A 16,482-nucleotide genomic window follows, 5' to 3' on the forward strand; every position below is an offset into this window, starting at 1 on the left:
CAGGTATTCCCTTTGTTAATTGTCTGACTACTAAAAGCACATTTCCACGTGAATATTGTCCTATTGTGATGATAGAACTTTTTAAAGTTTTGTGATGGTGCTCAAGGGAGTTCTTGAGAACAAGGGTCAAAGTTTAAAATGGCTTTTTGTTAGTAACATGAGCAGACTAGAGGTTGAATAAATCATGTTGCCCTCACCCCGTGGTTATGCTCTTTGCGTCCTTCTCAAACCCCATACGATTAGCTACACTTTAAAGCATGACGTGCATTGATAAGGGGTTGCAGGAAGCCGTATCAAGAGAAATCAAGGGAACTAGAGAGTGACAATATTGGAGCATAATCAACTATCAAGTAGTTGTAATTATATCAACATATAATATATATTATATAAATATAATTAAGCTATAAACTTCACCAAAAAAAATAGGAGAGGTTACCTTTGAGCAATTTTTTTGGTGAAGTTTATAGCTTAATTATATTTATCAGTATATCCAGAGCTATTTTCCAAGATGCCAAAAGGATTCTTTGATTAAGATTAGAAACTCCTACTCCATATAATTTGGGTAGACTCAACACTTTCAAGAAAAGTTGAAGTATTTGAATTTTCCCGATCCAAAAGTTGACTCCTGCCGTTTTGAAAATTGTTTATCATTTATGAAATTGTTTTATTATTTGTTGGTTGATTGTTTCTGCTGTTAGTCCTTGACTGACTTCGGTGATCCTCTTCCTGTTCAGGCCTGTGACACGCCTCTGCACCCCCTGGGCAGGCTTGTGGAGACCCTGGTTGCAGTTTACAGAATGACATACGTGGGTGTGGGAGCCAATCGCCGGTTATTGCAGGAGGCTGTGAAGGAGATCAAGTCTTACCTTAAGCGAATTTTCCAGCTGGTGAAGTAAGAGATCCTTCTCGCTGAAGTCTGCAAGCTGCAGAACGCTGCTTTATACTAACGCTTAGGTGTCTTCGTCCTGAGTCTAGAGATTTATAGCTTTGTGAAGAATCATTACGGTTTCTCATCCTTGAAGAAATTATTCATCAAGACAATAGTTTTTGTGCCACAGATTCTTAAATAGATTAAACAACAAAAAACATGTTTTTTACTTTATGCAATAAACACAGGAAAGGAAACCACTAACAAAACAAAAAAGGCAACCTACTGAGTGGGAAAAGGTATTGGCAAATGATATATCTGATAATGATTTGGTTAATACCCAAAATATATAAAGAACTTACTCAACACTAAAAAACAAACAAACAAACAAAACCCCACTAATAATCTGATTTAAAATGGACGCAGGACCAGAATAGACAATTTCCCAAAGGAGAGATACGATCACCACGTACCTGAAAGAATGCCTAACATCACTAATCATCAGGGAACTGTGTGTGTTCTCGCAGGCTTCCATTCTAGCAGGACAGACTAAATAAAATACGTAGTGTGTCATGGGATGGTAAATGTGGCAAAAGATGGGGCTGGAGGTAAGAGGCTGCTATTTTAAATAGAAGGTCCAGGAGACCTGCCTAATGTACTGTCTGAGCAGAGACTTGAAAAGAGGTGAGAAAGCAAGCAAGTAGAATACCTTTGGAAAGAAAGTTTAGGTAGGAAATCTGGAACTTGTGAAATTTAAGATCTTTTACTGGGGTTAAGCCAACATGTAAATACTGTAATGAGGTCATTATACAAAAATTTATGAAATTTCCAGGAAAACTTCTATTATTAACTTCAGAATTGATAGATGCATTTGGAACTGTCTTCAGTTTTGAGGGGACAGTGTCATCCACTAAAAGACCGCTGGCTGGGAGTGTTTCAACTCTGACGTTACTTAGATGAGTATCATGAAGATAAGTTTTCTGACTTTTGGTTTAGTTTTTCCAACTATAAAATTAGGGGCAGAGACAGGGGTGAGATATAAGTCTACAAAAAATAGAAAAGATTACAATTTCCCTTTAAAGAGTCAAGGTGTATGTCTAAAAGAGGACCATGAACTTGTTTATAGTGGAGCCCACCATTGCATATAAGAGGTCAGAGATAAAATCTAGAGCAAATTGAAAACTTAGGGGAAAAAGTCCTCAGTAACCTATCTATCATCTTGATAATTTGGAAAAATATTTTTTAGCAACTTGAATTTTTGTTTTAAAGATTTTACTGAGAGAGAGCAAGAGAGCAGGGAGAGTGGCAGTGGAGGAGGGAGAGGGACAAGCCGACTCTGCGCTCAGAGCCGAGGGGGCTCCGTCTCGTGACCCTGAGATCATGATTGGACCCTAAACGGAGAGTCAGCCATTTAACCCACTGAGCCACCCAGACGCCGCAGCAGCTTGAATTAAAACAAAAAAAATTTTTTTTATATTTTACATTTATTAGATTTTCAGTTTTTCTTAGTGTTGAATATTTAAGTAGTTTCCAACTAATTGTTTGTGCTGTGAGAATAATGGTCTCTGCTTGAAGAGTCAATACAGATTGACCTCAGATGAAATTTGCCAGTAAGAAAAACACAGAGATAAGAATTTCTCACTCTTTAATAATCAGACAGAGAAAAAAAAAAAGCACATGATTTTTTAGTGGTATTATTATTCATTAGCTACACTCTTAATTTTATCCTGTAATTACGAAGAATCAGTTAAGAATCTTAGGGAACTAAAAAATTTAGTTGATTTAAAATTTGATTGCATAGATCCTTTAAATAGATGAAATAATAGAAATGCATAAAAATGCATTTTACTCTTTTTAACCATTCTCGAGGTGCAACATTTTATAATTGTATTTTCTGTTATTCCTTAGATTCTTGTTTCCTGAGCTTCCTGAAGAGGGCAGCACAATTCCCCTCTCTGCCCCTTTGCCAACGGAGAGGAAATCCTTTTGCACTGGCAAGTCAGACTCCAGATCCGAGTCGCCAGAGCCAGGGTAAATGGAGTTGGGTAGAGACAGTGAAGAGGGTGGGCAGTCCTAGCCAAAGAATCCCAAGGAGGGGTGCCTGGATGTCTCAGTCTTTAGGCATCTGCCTTTAGCTCAGGTCAAGCTCCCAGGGTCCTAGGATCCAGCCCCACATTGGGCTCCCTGCTCGGCAGGAAGCCTGCTTCTCCCCCTGTCCCCTCCCACCCCCAGCTTATGTTCCCTCTCTCCCTGTGTCTCTCTCTGTCAAATAAATCAAATATTTAAAAACCAGACATAGTGGGGCGCCTGGGTGGCTCAGTGGTTTGGGCTGCTGCCTTCGGCTCGGTTCATGGTCTCAGGGTCCTGGGATCGGGCCCCGCATCGGGCTCCCTGCTCCGCGGGAAGCCTGCTTCCCTCTCTCTCTCTCTCTCTCTCTCTCTCTGCCTGCCTCTCTTCCTACTTGTGATCTCTGTCTTTCAAATAAATAAATAAAAATAAATAAAAATAAAAATAAAAACCAACCATAGAAACAAATACAAAGAATCCCATTGAAAAGTTTTCTCTTGATCTCAGTTTCCTTATTTTTCAAATAATGTGTTTGGGCTAGATCCCTTTTAGGCTGTATTACATTGTATGAGCCAAACCCCACGGAAGCACAGTCCCAGATGACTGGGTGCAAAGACTGCTGAGCAAAGTGATGTCATGCTGATCTAGAATAACCACAGGGAATTCTTTTCAAAATGGAACCAACTAGATTTTCAGTTAGATTTTGAGTTAATGAAAAGTATTCACAGTTGGTCCAAGATAAAACTCTGGGCCCATATAGGTAAGGCCCTCCTGTTAGCTCCAAATATGAAAGTAGAATAAAGTTATAACTTTTTCTTTTTTTTTTTTATTTAAATTTTTAAATTTTTTTTTAATAAACATATGATGTATTTTTATCCCCAGGAGTACAGGTCTGTGAATCGCCAGGTTTACACACTTCACAGCACTCACCGTAGCACATACCTTCCCCAATGTCCATATCTTTCTTTTCTTTTCTTTTTTAAAGAGAGAAAGTAGGGGGTCTGGGGGAAGAGAGAATCTTAAGCTGACTCGCTGCTGAGCACAGAACCTGACTTGAGGCTGAATTTCACCACCCTGACATCCTGACCTGAGCCAAAATCGAGTCGACCCTTAACTGACTAAGCCGCCCAGGTTGCCCCTCTTATAACTGTGTCTTTACTTGAAATGTCCCATCTTTACTTTCAGCTCTAGAAACTGAAGCTCGTTGATTCTGTATTCCATTTTAATATGAATGCTTCTCCAATATTTTGTAGTTATGTGGTAACAAGCTCTGGGTTATTGCTTCCCGTACTGCTGCCTCGGCTCTACCCACCACTGTTCATGCTCTATGCCCTGGATAACGATCGCGAGGAAGACATTTACTGGGAATGTGTTCTGCGGCTGAATAAGCAGCCAGATATTGCTCTTCTGGGCTTCCTTGGGGTACAGAGGTAAGTGCAGTAGTTAGGAGTAGAATCAAATGGTTTTAATTTAAAATGCAAACAGCATTGTCAAGAATCTGGTACTTTACTACCCAATGGAATATATGATTTGCAGTTTCTTCCCTTATTTGCTTATCTGTTATTCAGCAAAATAGTGATATTTAACCTTTACTTTTGAGAATTTTTGGAGTGGAGTGTAAAACTTTTTTATTCTTCTGAATTGTGTTGTATTTGAATGTGTGCGTGTGTATAAAATGTGTGTGTGTATATATAAATTTTACCCATCCTATTTGCAGTCCTTAAAACAGAATACATACGTTGACAGTTTCAGAAAAAATTCATTATATTTTGTCTTCGACAGTCTTCCTTTCCTTCTCTTTCTTTCCTCCCCCTCTCCAGTTTCTAATTAAAAGTTTTAGAAATGCTCTTTGTTGTGGAGCATTGTTTCTTGTTATTCCAAGGGAACACATTATGCTTTTTTCTTAGTGCTGTGATGAGGCTGGTCCCCCCGAACCCAGTAACTATGCATATGTGCAATCAAAAGTGACCAAGCCTTAACCAGAAAGTGAATTTTTTTCAGTAGGATAATTTGACAGTAAAAATACAATAAAACTGAGTGAAGGAAAGACTTTGGCCAACTTGGTAATATCCATAATGTATGGGGGTACATTGACAGATCCCTTAGAATGTGATAGGAACTCTTAAGTTATTTCTGGAATGTTTATTAAAACTGTATCTGTGGAACAGTTATTTTAAATGGGGACAGGGAAGGCAGTATAGCCATCAGCTTTTTTTAATGGGTATTAAACTATCATAAGTAACAACTTGTGCTAACAGTGTCTGGATTCCATTGTAGGAAATTCTGGCCTGCAACCTTGTCAATCCTTGGAGAAAGTAAAAAGGTATAGTAAATTATGGTAAATTTTAATTTCCTCAGTAATTATGTTTTTCTTCGATGTGGGATATTGAAAATAACAAAACATTTCCATTTTACTTTGATACAATGGTAGCTAAGCATGAGTTATTCACTGAAGAGCCACACCTTGCTACCAGTGTCATTTAATTTTTGTTGTTACTGTGGAAGATAGCTTTCTTTGCTGACCTTCATAAATTCTCTTTTTTGCAGGTTTTGCCAACTACAAAAGATGCTTGTTTTGCCTCAGCTGTAGAATGTCTACAGCAGATAAGGTAATTGCTGATTTGTTGAAAAATCACACAAGTCGAAGTAATAGTCTATTAAGATACTATTGAGATCTTATCTTTACCTAAGCTCTAAGTGCCCCCCCTTCACTCCTAGAAGGTGTCACACTTAGCCTGGAGATCAGAAAAGGCTCTCTTGATGGGGCGCCTGGGTGGCTCAGTGGGTTGGAGCCTCTGCCTTCGGCTCGGGTCATGATCCCAGCGTCCTGGGATCGAGCCCCACATCGGGCTCTCTGCTCGGCAGGGAGCCTGCTTCCTCCTCTCTCTCTGCCTGCCTCTCTGCTTACTTGTGGTCTCTGTCTGTCAAATAAATAAATAAAATCTTTAAAAAAAAAAAAAGAAAAGGCTCTCTTGAGACATTTGGCTTACCTTTTACTCTACAAGGCCATTGTGTTTTCAAAAGAGGTAGAGAGCCTACCCAGAAATGTATCTACGTAATCACATCTTTAGCCAGATGGAAATTAACCAAACTTTATTACTCAGAGAAGTGTTAGGAGAATAGTGTCCTACATGGTTAAGGGGGGTAATCTTACGATTTAGTGAATTCTTCCATGTGAACCATAGAGAGTTGGAGGCATCCTTTCTCAAGGAACCAAGGGATTAGTCATCCCTTCCAGCAACTCATTATGCCTGATGTGTGCAACTTAAGACACCCAAGCCCCAGGAGGGCTTATTGTCCAGAAATTAATATTTAATATTAAACACTTCTATTAAGAAAAATTACAGGACTTTTTTTTTTTTTTTTTTTTTAACAACAGCACAACATTTACCCCGTCAGACAAACTTAAGGTGATCCAGCAAACTTTTGAAGAGATCTCTCAGAGTGTGCTGGCATCACTTCAGGAAGACTTCTTGTGGTCCATGGATGACTTGTTTCCTGTTTTCTTGTATGTGGTGCTACGGGCCAGGTGACCAACCTTTTCTGACTTGATTATTAGGGACTCATTATTTTAATAAGTGTTTTTCTGAATTGATGAGCCATTTCTCTTTACCCATTCCACTGTGGTGAGCTGTTCTTTATTTTCCCTTATGTATATTCAGAAGGAGGATGTACATATAAACAGAAATAATTCAATGTCTTTTTCTCATTGGGGCAGGATTAGGAATTTAGGCTCCGAAGTACACCTCATTGAGGATCTAATGGACCCTTATCTTCAGCATGGGGAACAGGGAATAATGTTCACCACCCTGAAGGTAAGTATAGGTAATATTTAATGTATATTTTTTAATCTTAAAGTCTGTCCTTAATTTACCATATTATAAATCTGTGATTAACCACTGTCATCTTTATACAGAGGTTTAATGCAAACATTAAATACCTTTAGAGCACATATTGTAAATTATTTTAAAATATAATAAAAGTAGAATCAGTTAGTTATTTTTCAAAATACTAAAGCAAATTACCCAATCCTCCCTATAAACTGAGAAAGCAAATCATTAGAAATGCTTATAACGAGAGACCATCTATGTAAATGTTAACTCTAGAAAAAAAGCAGAAAGGATTCGTAGTGTCCAAAAAAGTGTCCAGCACTAGAGCTATTTAACAGAAATGAGGTAACACAGGGAAGGCAGTATGTATATAGTGAATGTGAATTGCATCTTCTTTTTTCTCCATGAACTTACTGTAACCAGTGTCTTACGGATGAGCTTCTGTAGTCTGAGTACTCTCTAGGGATTGTTGCAAGTCATTGTATTTCCTCGCCTTGACTTCTCTTGGAATTTTAGAATAATTCTGCAGTATATTGGAACAACAACAAATAGAAAATGGCATAAACACTCCTGAAAGAAAGGGAGAATAAACCGACTCTGCCAATTAGTAAAATAGAAAATTACAATAATTAAGACAGTATGTTACTGTCACAAGAATGGACGTGACCCCTAACAGAAGGGACGGCCCTCACAAGAGCAGTGTTACAGTAAGAATTTCCCATGTGAAATTGGAAACATCAAACATAAAAATGGAAAAGAAGAATTATTTAATAAATGGTTAATGTATTGGGATGCTTATTAGATGTTTTGGAGGGAGGGTGGAATCAGGGTAACATCACCCCCATTGTTAGTGGCAGATGCTTTGGAGAATTTAAGTGTAGAGAAAAGAAGAGAGGAGAGACAGGCAAATTAAGATGAGAAAAAATCCTAGAATTTAATGGCAGATTTAGGGCTTGGGGTAGTTGTTTCAACTTTTCCCATGAAATATCACTAACATTTTCCATTAAATAGACTAGAAAAGGTAGAGAAACTAGGGAAAATATTGCCCACCTAGAACTTAAATTTTTAGTATTTATAAGAAGAGTTTCTCTCAACATATCTGCAAGGGAGAAACAACTGATACGTTTATATGTAGGAAAATGCTCAACCTTACTGAAAATTACAGTACTGCAGATTTAAGCAAGATGGCATTTTGTGCCTACTAAAATAGCAAGGATCTTTTAAAATTATAGCCAATTATAGCCAATGTTGGTATAGGGGTATAGTGAATTCAGGAATGTGCTCATATTGCTGGGCATATTGGGTTAAATAGCAGTCACTCTTTTAGAAAACTGTTGTTAATATTGATATCATCGATATCAAAAATGTTCTTGGGGTTGAGTAATCCAGCTCCTGGAGATTTATCCCGAGAAATTGAGGAATGGAAAACATACATGGTTTGACTGAGGTATTCTTTGTAGCGTGAGTAACTTCCAAACTTGGATACTTTCAGGATCACCTCGGAATGCTTCTTAAACATTCATTCCTGGGACATTTGGGTGGCTCCGCTGGTTGGGTGACTGCCTTCGGCTCAGGTCATGATCCTGGACCCAGGATCGAGTCCCGCATTGGGCACCTGCTCAGTGGGGAATCTGCTTCCCCCTCTGACCCTCCCCCATCTCATTCATTCTCTCTCTCTCTCTCTTTCTTTCCCTCAGTCAAATAAAATCTTAAAAAAAACCAAATTCATTCCTGGAAATTCTGACTCACTGATGCTTACTCTTGATTTGTAGTTTCCTAAACATACTAGATGATTCCAGTTACAGTTGTTTGTATACCTTATAATGTTCAGCATATTCTAAATGTCCACTCAGTAGTGGCTTAGCAATTAAGGTATTTCTATTTAGTGAAGAATATTAAACAGCTTGTAAAAAGCTTGTTTATTTTAGAAGTAGAAGAAAGTGTGCAAAATCTTCTCTCTACGAATTTACAAGTAGGCCGAAGAGACCGTGGACAGGTGAACTGGAAGTAAGCAGGGAAAAATAAAGCACCTAACTGATTTTGTTGGAGCATTTGGTATTAATCAGACTTTCCCTTTCTTTTGTCTCCTGTGCATTGCTGTGTTTATGTGGTTTCTTTACAAGTAAATTTTAAATGGTTTTGAACTTTTTTTTCCAGGCATGTTACTACCAGATCCAGCGTGAGAAGCTTAACTAGGATGCACGACAGCTTGCCAACTGGATTATCTGTAGGATGTTTTTGTACCATCTGGCGTCTTCCCGAAGTGGCGAAAACGAATGGTGTTGAAATTAGGGGACGTTGTGTTATTTTGGTGGCTATTTCTGAGCCTTACTAATGATGATAGTCCTGCTCCCAGAAAAAAAAAAAAAAAAAAGACTGTTTGACTCAAAGAGAGGGTTGGAACACAGATCAAATTCAATTAAACGAGTCCCTGGCCTATGTTAAATCCCCCAGATATCACACATTTGCTGTTCGGGAAACCAGGACACCCCTTCCTGCGGTAAAGAGAATGCCAGCTGTCAGAAGAGTTCCCAGTATAGCTTCTTACATTAAAGAAGTTAATAAATTGTTCTGAGTTCTGGGTTTGCCTGCGGTTACCCCAGACCCCTTTGCAAGGAGCAGATTGTACTTGAAACTGTAGTCGCCACACTATGCCTTCCTGAGTCCCTTGCAGTCACGAGTGCATCGTGCTTCTTGGCTGAGGGAGGGGAAAGAGGACCTTCTCGAACTGCAGTTTTAACTTTTTCTAAGCTTTTCCACCAGGGTATTCATGACGGGAGAGGTTCTATGCCGTGACGACCGCAGCCCGACCCCCACCATGGAACATCTAAACAGGAGTCTTCTGCCTCCCTACTAGAATATTCTTGGATTCCTTTCAGTGCTGCAGAGTAAACACACTGGAATTCACACACTGACCCCGAGCTGCTGGGGCCCCTCCCTCGTCCGGGTGCAAGTGCTGTATCTCGGGGCCCGTGAATGAGAGCCCGAGGAGCTTGTGCATGTGGGCTGTGTTTTGGAGCAGGACGAAATTCTGGGAAATTCCAAAGCAGGGGACTGCATCCATCCCTGGCCTGGCGTTCTGCTTCTTTCCTGTACCTCGCACTGAACTCACAGAAGGGAAGAAGGAAACAAGCTTTGGCTTTTCCCAGCTCAAAAGTATTGTAACACCTCAACATTTTAGTGTTTTGCCTTTCACATTTTTTTTTTTAAATGTCCTATTGTGAATGGTTGGTTTACACTGTACAAGTAACATTAGGAGCTGTTTTGAATAACACAGGTGCTCTTCCTCATCTCATCTCCTGCACACCGTGGGGAGCACGTGGAGTGTCCTCCAGATTTATGTTAACATCAGCAGGTGTTAATCAATTTTAAAAAAAAGGATCATGATTTCTGCTCTACTTTATAATCAAGACATGTTTATTAAAATACTGTTTCGGAATGTTGGCTGTAATGTAACAGCAATTTTCATAATAAAAAACATTCATCTCGATGAGGTTGTTTTATGACTATGTAAGAAACGACTCAGGGGCAGCTTAGAAATTTAAATCCAGACTTAGTGGTTTGTTTATTTTTGTTTTGTTTTGTTTTTTACTTATTTATTTTTTGCCTGAAGTGTAATCAGTGCCTCTTCGTATTGGCCTCAGAGGTCCCTCTGGCATTTTAGAGATCTGTCTTTAAAATAAACATAAATTCATAATTAGAGCCCCTTTGCTGGCAAATTGATTTTCTGATCCTAATACCCCAAGGACAGGGGTCTTAAATCTATTATTTCTTTGAATAAAAGGCATATTTTCATAGTCACTGTTTTTTTGTTTTGTTTTGTTTTGTTTCTCCTGAACAGATTCAGGGAAGGGAAAAGTGAGGGTTTAAAATTATCATTGGACCTACTACATTACATTAGTTAGCTGTTTCCCAGCTATGTCTTCTCAAGAAGGCTTTCCATGTCACCACTGCTGTCTACCAGAAGGTGGCTCCCCATTATAGGAAAGGAACCAACACTCGATTAGTTTATGTTAAACACCTTGCATTTCCATTTGAGATTCTTTTGATTTTAGAATAAACACAGATTCCACATCTTGGTTTTAAAGGCAAATTTACCCAATGTCTTGGATCCCTTGAGAGAGAGAGACAGACAGGGACAGTTCTAGAAAATGAACGAAGAAAGACTTGAGACCCACGGAGAAATTCTCAAATGATGGTAGACTGTTTCAGTCCTAAGAAAATCATATTTTAACTCCTCCTTTTTTTGGAGGTTTGGATGGAACTTTCCAGTTACTTTAGGCCCTTGATGCTGTTATTTATACCTTTCAGATAGCATAGCAAAACCATAAATTTTCAAGTTCTAAATCTAAATCTCCAGGCCACTGTCTTTAAATAGAAATACCTAGCTCTCATGCAACGGGTTACAGATCTTTCCTATGTGTGGTGAATGCTGAGAGTAGCTCTGAGGGGCAGGTATTAACCCCACTGATGTAGACACGGACGGTGACTGTGATTTGCTCACTGTTTGAGCTGGGACTCTGAGAGAGTATCTCTAATTCCAGGGCTCTTTCCCACCACTGTTGCCAGAGATGCCACTTCGAAGCTGGGTTATGTGTTAGAGCATAGAGTAGTGGCACCTGGGCAGCTCAGTCGTTTGGGCAGATGACTCTTGATTCCTGCTCAGGGTTGTGAGATCCAGCCCTACATCTCAGCAGGGAGTCTCCTGAGACACCCTGTCTCTCGCCCTCCACTCCTACCCCTGCTCACACACACTCATGAATGCCCTCTCTCTCAAATCCTTTTTTTTTTTTTTTTAAAGATTGTAAAGTAAAAAATGAGTTAAAAATAAAACCTTTTTTTTTTTTTTTAAAGATTTTATTTATTTGACAGACACAGCAAGAGAAGGAACACAGCAGGGGGAGTGGGAGAGGGAGAAGCAGGGAGCCCGATGCAGGGCTTGATCCCAGGACCCTGGGATCATAACCTGAGTAGAAGTCAGACACTTAATGATTGAGCCACCCAGGCACCCGGAAATGAGAACTTTTCATAACATTAGGTGTTTATGGTGAGATATGGTGTGCTCAGAATCGTCACCGATCTATCATAGTCCCAGCATCCATTTTCATCAACAGTGAAAAGCAAAGAAAACCCATCTGTTTAATTTCAAGTAAATGGACAGATAAACCTCTGACTGGCCATTTTGTCTTTATTCTGCTCTGCCCTGCTGTGAGCAGAACCTTTAGTTTTCTTGTAGGTTATCTACTTGCCAGTGTGCTTCCCACCGACTCGCGCTTCCTGTGTGTCGCTGCAATAGAAGATTTTCAAATGAGTAACTCTAATCTGAGAGAATCGGTATTGACAGTCACTTGGTAGGGAACCTTCCAGAAGGAACTTTTTTTTCCAGGCCTCATTATTATTGGCCCAAGGGTCTTCCATCATATTCTCATAACATGAGACAATAAGGTTAAGAGGTCTGCTTACTCTCTGGTGTCTCCGGTTTTTCCTTCATTAAAAATGCTATCATCTGTTGGGCGTGTGTTACCGAGGAGTGGTCAACAAAAACAATGTTTGTCGTGGTTAACCACATGGTGACATTTTGAGAGAAAATACCACAGCGACGACTGAAAATGATATAAATTATACTTCTCAGTGTGAGGAATACTTAAGATTTGTGGCAGGGGAAGCTTATGAGTATCTTAGTGGTTAGGTTGGGTTAGGCTTCTGTGGATTAAATCAAAGAGGATGTGCAGAGATTTTATCTAGAACAGTGAGGTGACTTTGGCAGCTAATAGCCCACTAGTATTTTCTACCAAAGCTTTTCTCTGGATTGGAGTAACATTGTGTGTTTGCAGTCTTGCAGGTAAGAGACTCTACCAAAGGATCCTCAGTTACCAGAAGAGATCTATAAATGTCTGTGCTGCTGTGACTTTTTAATAGCTACAGATAAAATTCTGGGTAATTTAATTTGAATGGTTTAGTTTCATTGTAACCCAAATCGTATGGAGAATTCTGTGATTTTGAAAGAGCAGGTTTTGCTTTGGGAAACTGTTTCTTATGGATGGAATAATGCGCTGTCGCGCAGCCTGAGTAAAACTGAGCATTTGTTCCAGCCCAGTCAATGGCATTTTTACCCAGAGGAAGCTGGGCCATGTTTGTACGGGCATTAAGTTTTCAAGTGCTTTATCAGGCTTTGTTTAATAGGAAGCATTGTTTTGAAAAATGAACTTAATAGGGGTAAGGGGAATGGCATTTAATAGTAATCACTGCATTTTCATAAGTTCATGGAAATACTGATTTTTAAAGTAATATTTAGGACAAATTCCTCATGAGTCCGTAACACTAATGCAGCTTCTCAGTGAGTAAGAACCAGTGACCCTTCACCTCTTACTTAATTAGTCCAGAATTGCATGTAGTTTTATGTCTACCTGCAGCCTCCATCGTGACTTCTCCTCTGACAGCAGAAATAGGTAAGTTCTAACTGACAAACTTGGTCCAAAAGTCGAGAAAAGGTAAGGAAGAGCGATTATAGTCCTTTGCCAGGCATTTGTCACGGCTAGTCCCAGAAACAAGAGGAAAACTTTTGATTTTGCTACTTGTTAAGTGTACCGAATTCCTCTTTGAATGTCCATTTCCACGTCTGAAAAATGAAAGTTTTTCCAAGTTTGATAGGGAAGGAGGTTGAAGTCAATATAAGCAGGCTGAGGTAGAGAGGAAGCGCACAGGCCTCTGGTATCCCCCGCTCCCACCTGAGGACGTCCCAGCTGCTTTTGAACTCCAAGGGCAAGTATCAGCCTCTGACTTCCATATTTCGGTCTCCCGTTTTTCCACCCCTTCTCAACGACCTGACATACAGCCCAGCCCCTGCTACACATGCTGAGGCTTCACAGTGAACTGGAGACCATGGGGTCCGCCTTCCAGAACTTCTGCAGACATGACCCACACAGAAGCCAGGCCCCGAACAGGTTAATTCAGAAGAGAATTGTGAAGCAGATTGTGAACCGAAGCATCGCAGTAGTTTTCAGAGACGTCCGGAGAGCGGGAAAACCATTTTCCTAGTTTCCTTCTAAACTTCTTGTCTTGCCTTGGGCTAATACCAGGGGCTCAGTGGCTTAAACAACAGAGGTTTTCTTTTCCCCCCACAGTTCTGGAGGCTGGTAAGATTAGGGTACGAGCATGGGCGGTTCTGGTGCTGTCCTTCTTCCTAGCTCAAAGAGACAACTCTGTCTTCTTCTGGCAGAGACATTGATGGAGAGCTCTCTGATGTCTCTGCTTACAAGGGCACTAACGCCATCATGGGGACCCCACCGTCGTGGCCTCGTCTCAGCCGCCTCTCTCCCAAAGGTTCCATCTCCAAATACCGGCACAGTGGGGTTAGGGCTCCAACATCTGAATTTGGGGGAACACCATTCAGTCCCCAGCAATTTGTCACAGGAACCTGACAGTGACTCTGTTTTTAGAATTCCCCCTAAAAGTCACGGAGATGAAAATCGCTGTTTATGACTTCATGGGAAAGGAGGTTTTACTCAACATAAGCTTTTTAGCATATATGAATTCACTTTCTGCAACCCTGGAGTCAGCATAGATTTACTGGAAGCTATGTTAATAATTAAAACTCGCTCTAGAAATCACAGTCTATCTGTAAACGTCCCTCACAAATCAGGTCAAGTCTGGAATGCACAGTCAGGTGCCCCCGCTGCTGCACGGACAGCCTGGTTCGGCACATGGGCTTTTGGACATTAATATGGAAGAAATGTGATCCACCTTATGATGCAGAGATAGCGGTAGGCTTGTTTAATCTGTACTTCCTCTCCAAGGATGTGACCTCTGAACCACGCTTTGGGTAGCATTTCCAGCATTTGCCTGAATATGATGGCTTGCTGTCGGACCCATCTGTCTGCTCTGACGTCTGTCTGTCTGGCAGATACTCCACCTCCCTTTTCTTTTCTTTTTTTTTTTAAGATTATATTTATTTATTTGATAGAGATCACAAGTAGACAGAGAGGCAGGCAGAGAGAGAGAGAGAGGGAAGCAGGCTCCCCGCTGAGCAGAGAGCCTGATGGGGAACTCAATCCCAGGACCCTGGGATCATGACCTAAGCCGAAGGCAGCAGCTTAACCCACTGAGCCACCCAGGCACCTTCCACCTCCCTTTTCAATGATCTATCCTCCATATGCTCCCCTCTTAGGGAGGGGAGGTAAGTCATACATGCAAATGTTGTGCTAAATGATTCGACAGAGTGCTCAAAAACTAGAACACAGGAAAATGGCAGGGTTTAACCTAACTTGGTTGGGACTGGGCAAGGTGCGTGGTGGTGGGCATGGCAAAAGCATGTGATGTCAGGTTTTGGTAGAATCTAGCAAGATAGAATACTTCAGTGTGACTGGGAGACAGTGTGTATGGGACAGTTGTTTAAAATTCTATGACTGCTTTCCTTCTTACTGTCTGGGAATTTAGGGACAACATAATAATGATCTGTCTTCTTCTAGACAGCCCTCCTGCTTCAACTCCACAGCCTGTCTAAGTTCTAGACAGCGGTTCTCACCCATATCAGATGCAATATCGCAGGCTCTAAAAATTAATTTGCAATACTCCTTTTTTTAAAAAAAAAAAAATCCCAATTTCTCCTTTATTATCCTACTTGGATACAAATGCTGCTGTTGCCCTACCCATAGACCCTTGGTCCTTACGGCTTTGGTGCCCTCCAGGCCAACCTCCTAGGGCCAGCACCTGACCTCACTATCTAAGAGGATGAATGTAGGAGGCTGGAAGAACTAGAAGTGACATTCGCTGACAAAAGCTCTCACCCAATGACTGGCAACATTGATGTATAAATACCCTCCATTTTTGTCCCTTAGGCCCCCAAGGGATTAAGCTCCACAGTGCCCAGAGTAGTCACTTGCTTGATGCACTTTTCACTAGCTTTTCTCCTGGCCTTGTCTTAATATCCCACTCTGCTACTGGTGTTTCTTGGGATCACTTTCCAAACAAATCATCCCTCTAGTATCCTTGCTCTGTGTCTAATTCTGGGGAAACCCAAAATAAGATGCTTGCTTATACACAACTTCAAAAAGAAAAAATCTGTATGGTGCCCTAGTAATAAAAAGATGTTAAATAAATGTTGTCAATAAGTCATTGTAAATTTCAACAGGTAAATGAACTACCACTACACCAAAAGATATAATGAAACAACATGTTTGCACCTATTAAAAAAATCCACCAGGGACACAGCTGCAGCCTTCAATGCAGACACAGATAATAGCCAGATAGTGGTATGTTATAGTGATGCCCTAAATGTTAAGTTTTTAGGATTCTAATGCGATAATTTGTTGGGAAAGTGATCCCAGGAAACACCAGTAACAGAGTGGGATATTTCTTAAGACAAGGCAGGGGGAAAAGCCAATGAAAGGTGTATCAAGCAAAACAGCCTCACTATTATTGACATGATTTTCGGAAAGGGTGAACAACTTGATAAAGTCCAAGCAAAACAAGGTGAATTCATTTCTAAATTATGGTGGTAGCATTTCAGAAAATTCAATGTATGTTAAAAGTATGCAAAAATACTTTGTATTTTTAGGTAAAGAAAAGCTGGGTTCTAGGCTCTGATAATTAATTTTAAGTATGTGTTTTGTTTTTGTTTTTCTAAGCAACGTGAAAGTCCAGTGAGGTGTTTTAAAGTTATACCAGGGCATAAGTTTCATTATATAAGGCAACTTCTGTGAAATTTCCACAAAGAAC

The 16,482-nt window shown here is 40.3% G+C and overlaps 2 protein-coding genes across 6 annotated transcripts in view; both read left to right on the forward strand.

Moving 5' to 3' along the window:
• The window catches only part of ALS2 (alsin Rho guanine nucleotide exchange factor ALS2), a 76,087-nt gene extending 65,832 nt beyond the window's left edge, over positions 1-10,255 (forward strand). For all 5 annotated transcript variants that reach the window (XM_059168393.1, XM_059168395.1, XM_059168397.1 and 2 more), the window contains 8 exons: positions 735-892; positions 2,777-2,899; positions 4,189-4,365; positions 5,213-5,258; positions 5,483-5,544; positions 6,315-6,464; positions 6,654-6,750; positions 8,923-10,255. In XM_059168393.1, coding sequence (XP_059024376.1) covers positions 735-892; positions 2,777-2,899; positions 4,189-4,365; positions 5,213-5,258; positions 5,483-5,544; positions 6,315-6,464; positions 6,654-6,750; positions 8,923-8,961 — 852 coding nt within the window. In that variant the 3' untranslated portion in view covers positions 8,962-10,255. The remainder of the gene's footprint in view (positions 1-734; positions 893-2,776; positions 2,900-4,188; positions 4,366-5,212; positions 5,259-5,482; positions 5,545-6,314; positions 6,465-6,653; positions 6,751-8,922) is intronic.
• A 3,392-nt stretch (positions 10,256-13,647) lies between these two features.
• MPP4 (MAGUK p55 scaffold protein 4) overlaps positions 13,648-16,482 on the forward strand; it is a 39,992-nt gene continuing 37,157 nt past the window's right edge. The window contains exons 1-3 of the mRNA XM_059168891.1: positions 13,648-13,758; positions 13,953-14,117; positions 14,370-14,587. Of these exons, the coding sequence (XP_059024874.1) occupies positions 13,648-13,758; positions 13,953-14,117; positions 14,370-14,587 (494 nt within the window). The remainder of the gene's footprint in view (positions 13,759-13,952; positions 14,118-14,369; positions 14,588-16,482) is intronic.

Source organism: Mustela lutreola, chromosome 3 (assembly GCF_030435805.1).
Source record: "Mustela lutreola isolate mMusLut2 chromosome 3, mMusLut2.pri, whole genome shotgun sequence".
Classification (NCBI taxonomy): domain Eukaryota; kingdom Metazoa; phylum Chordata; class Mammalia; order Carnivora; family Mustelidae; genus Mustela; species Mustela lutreola.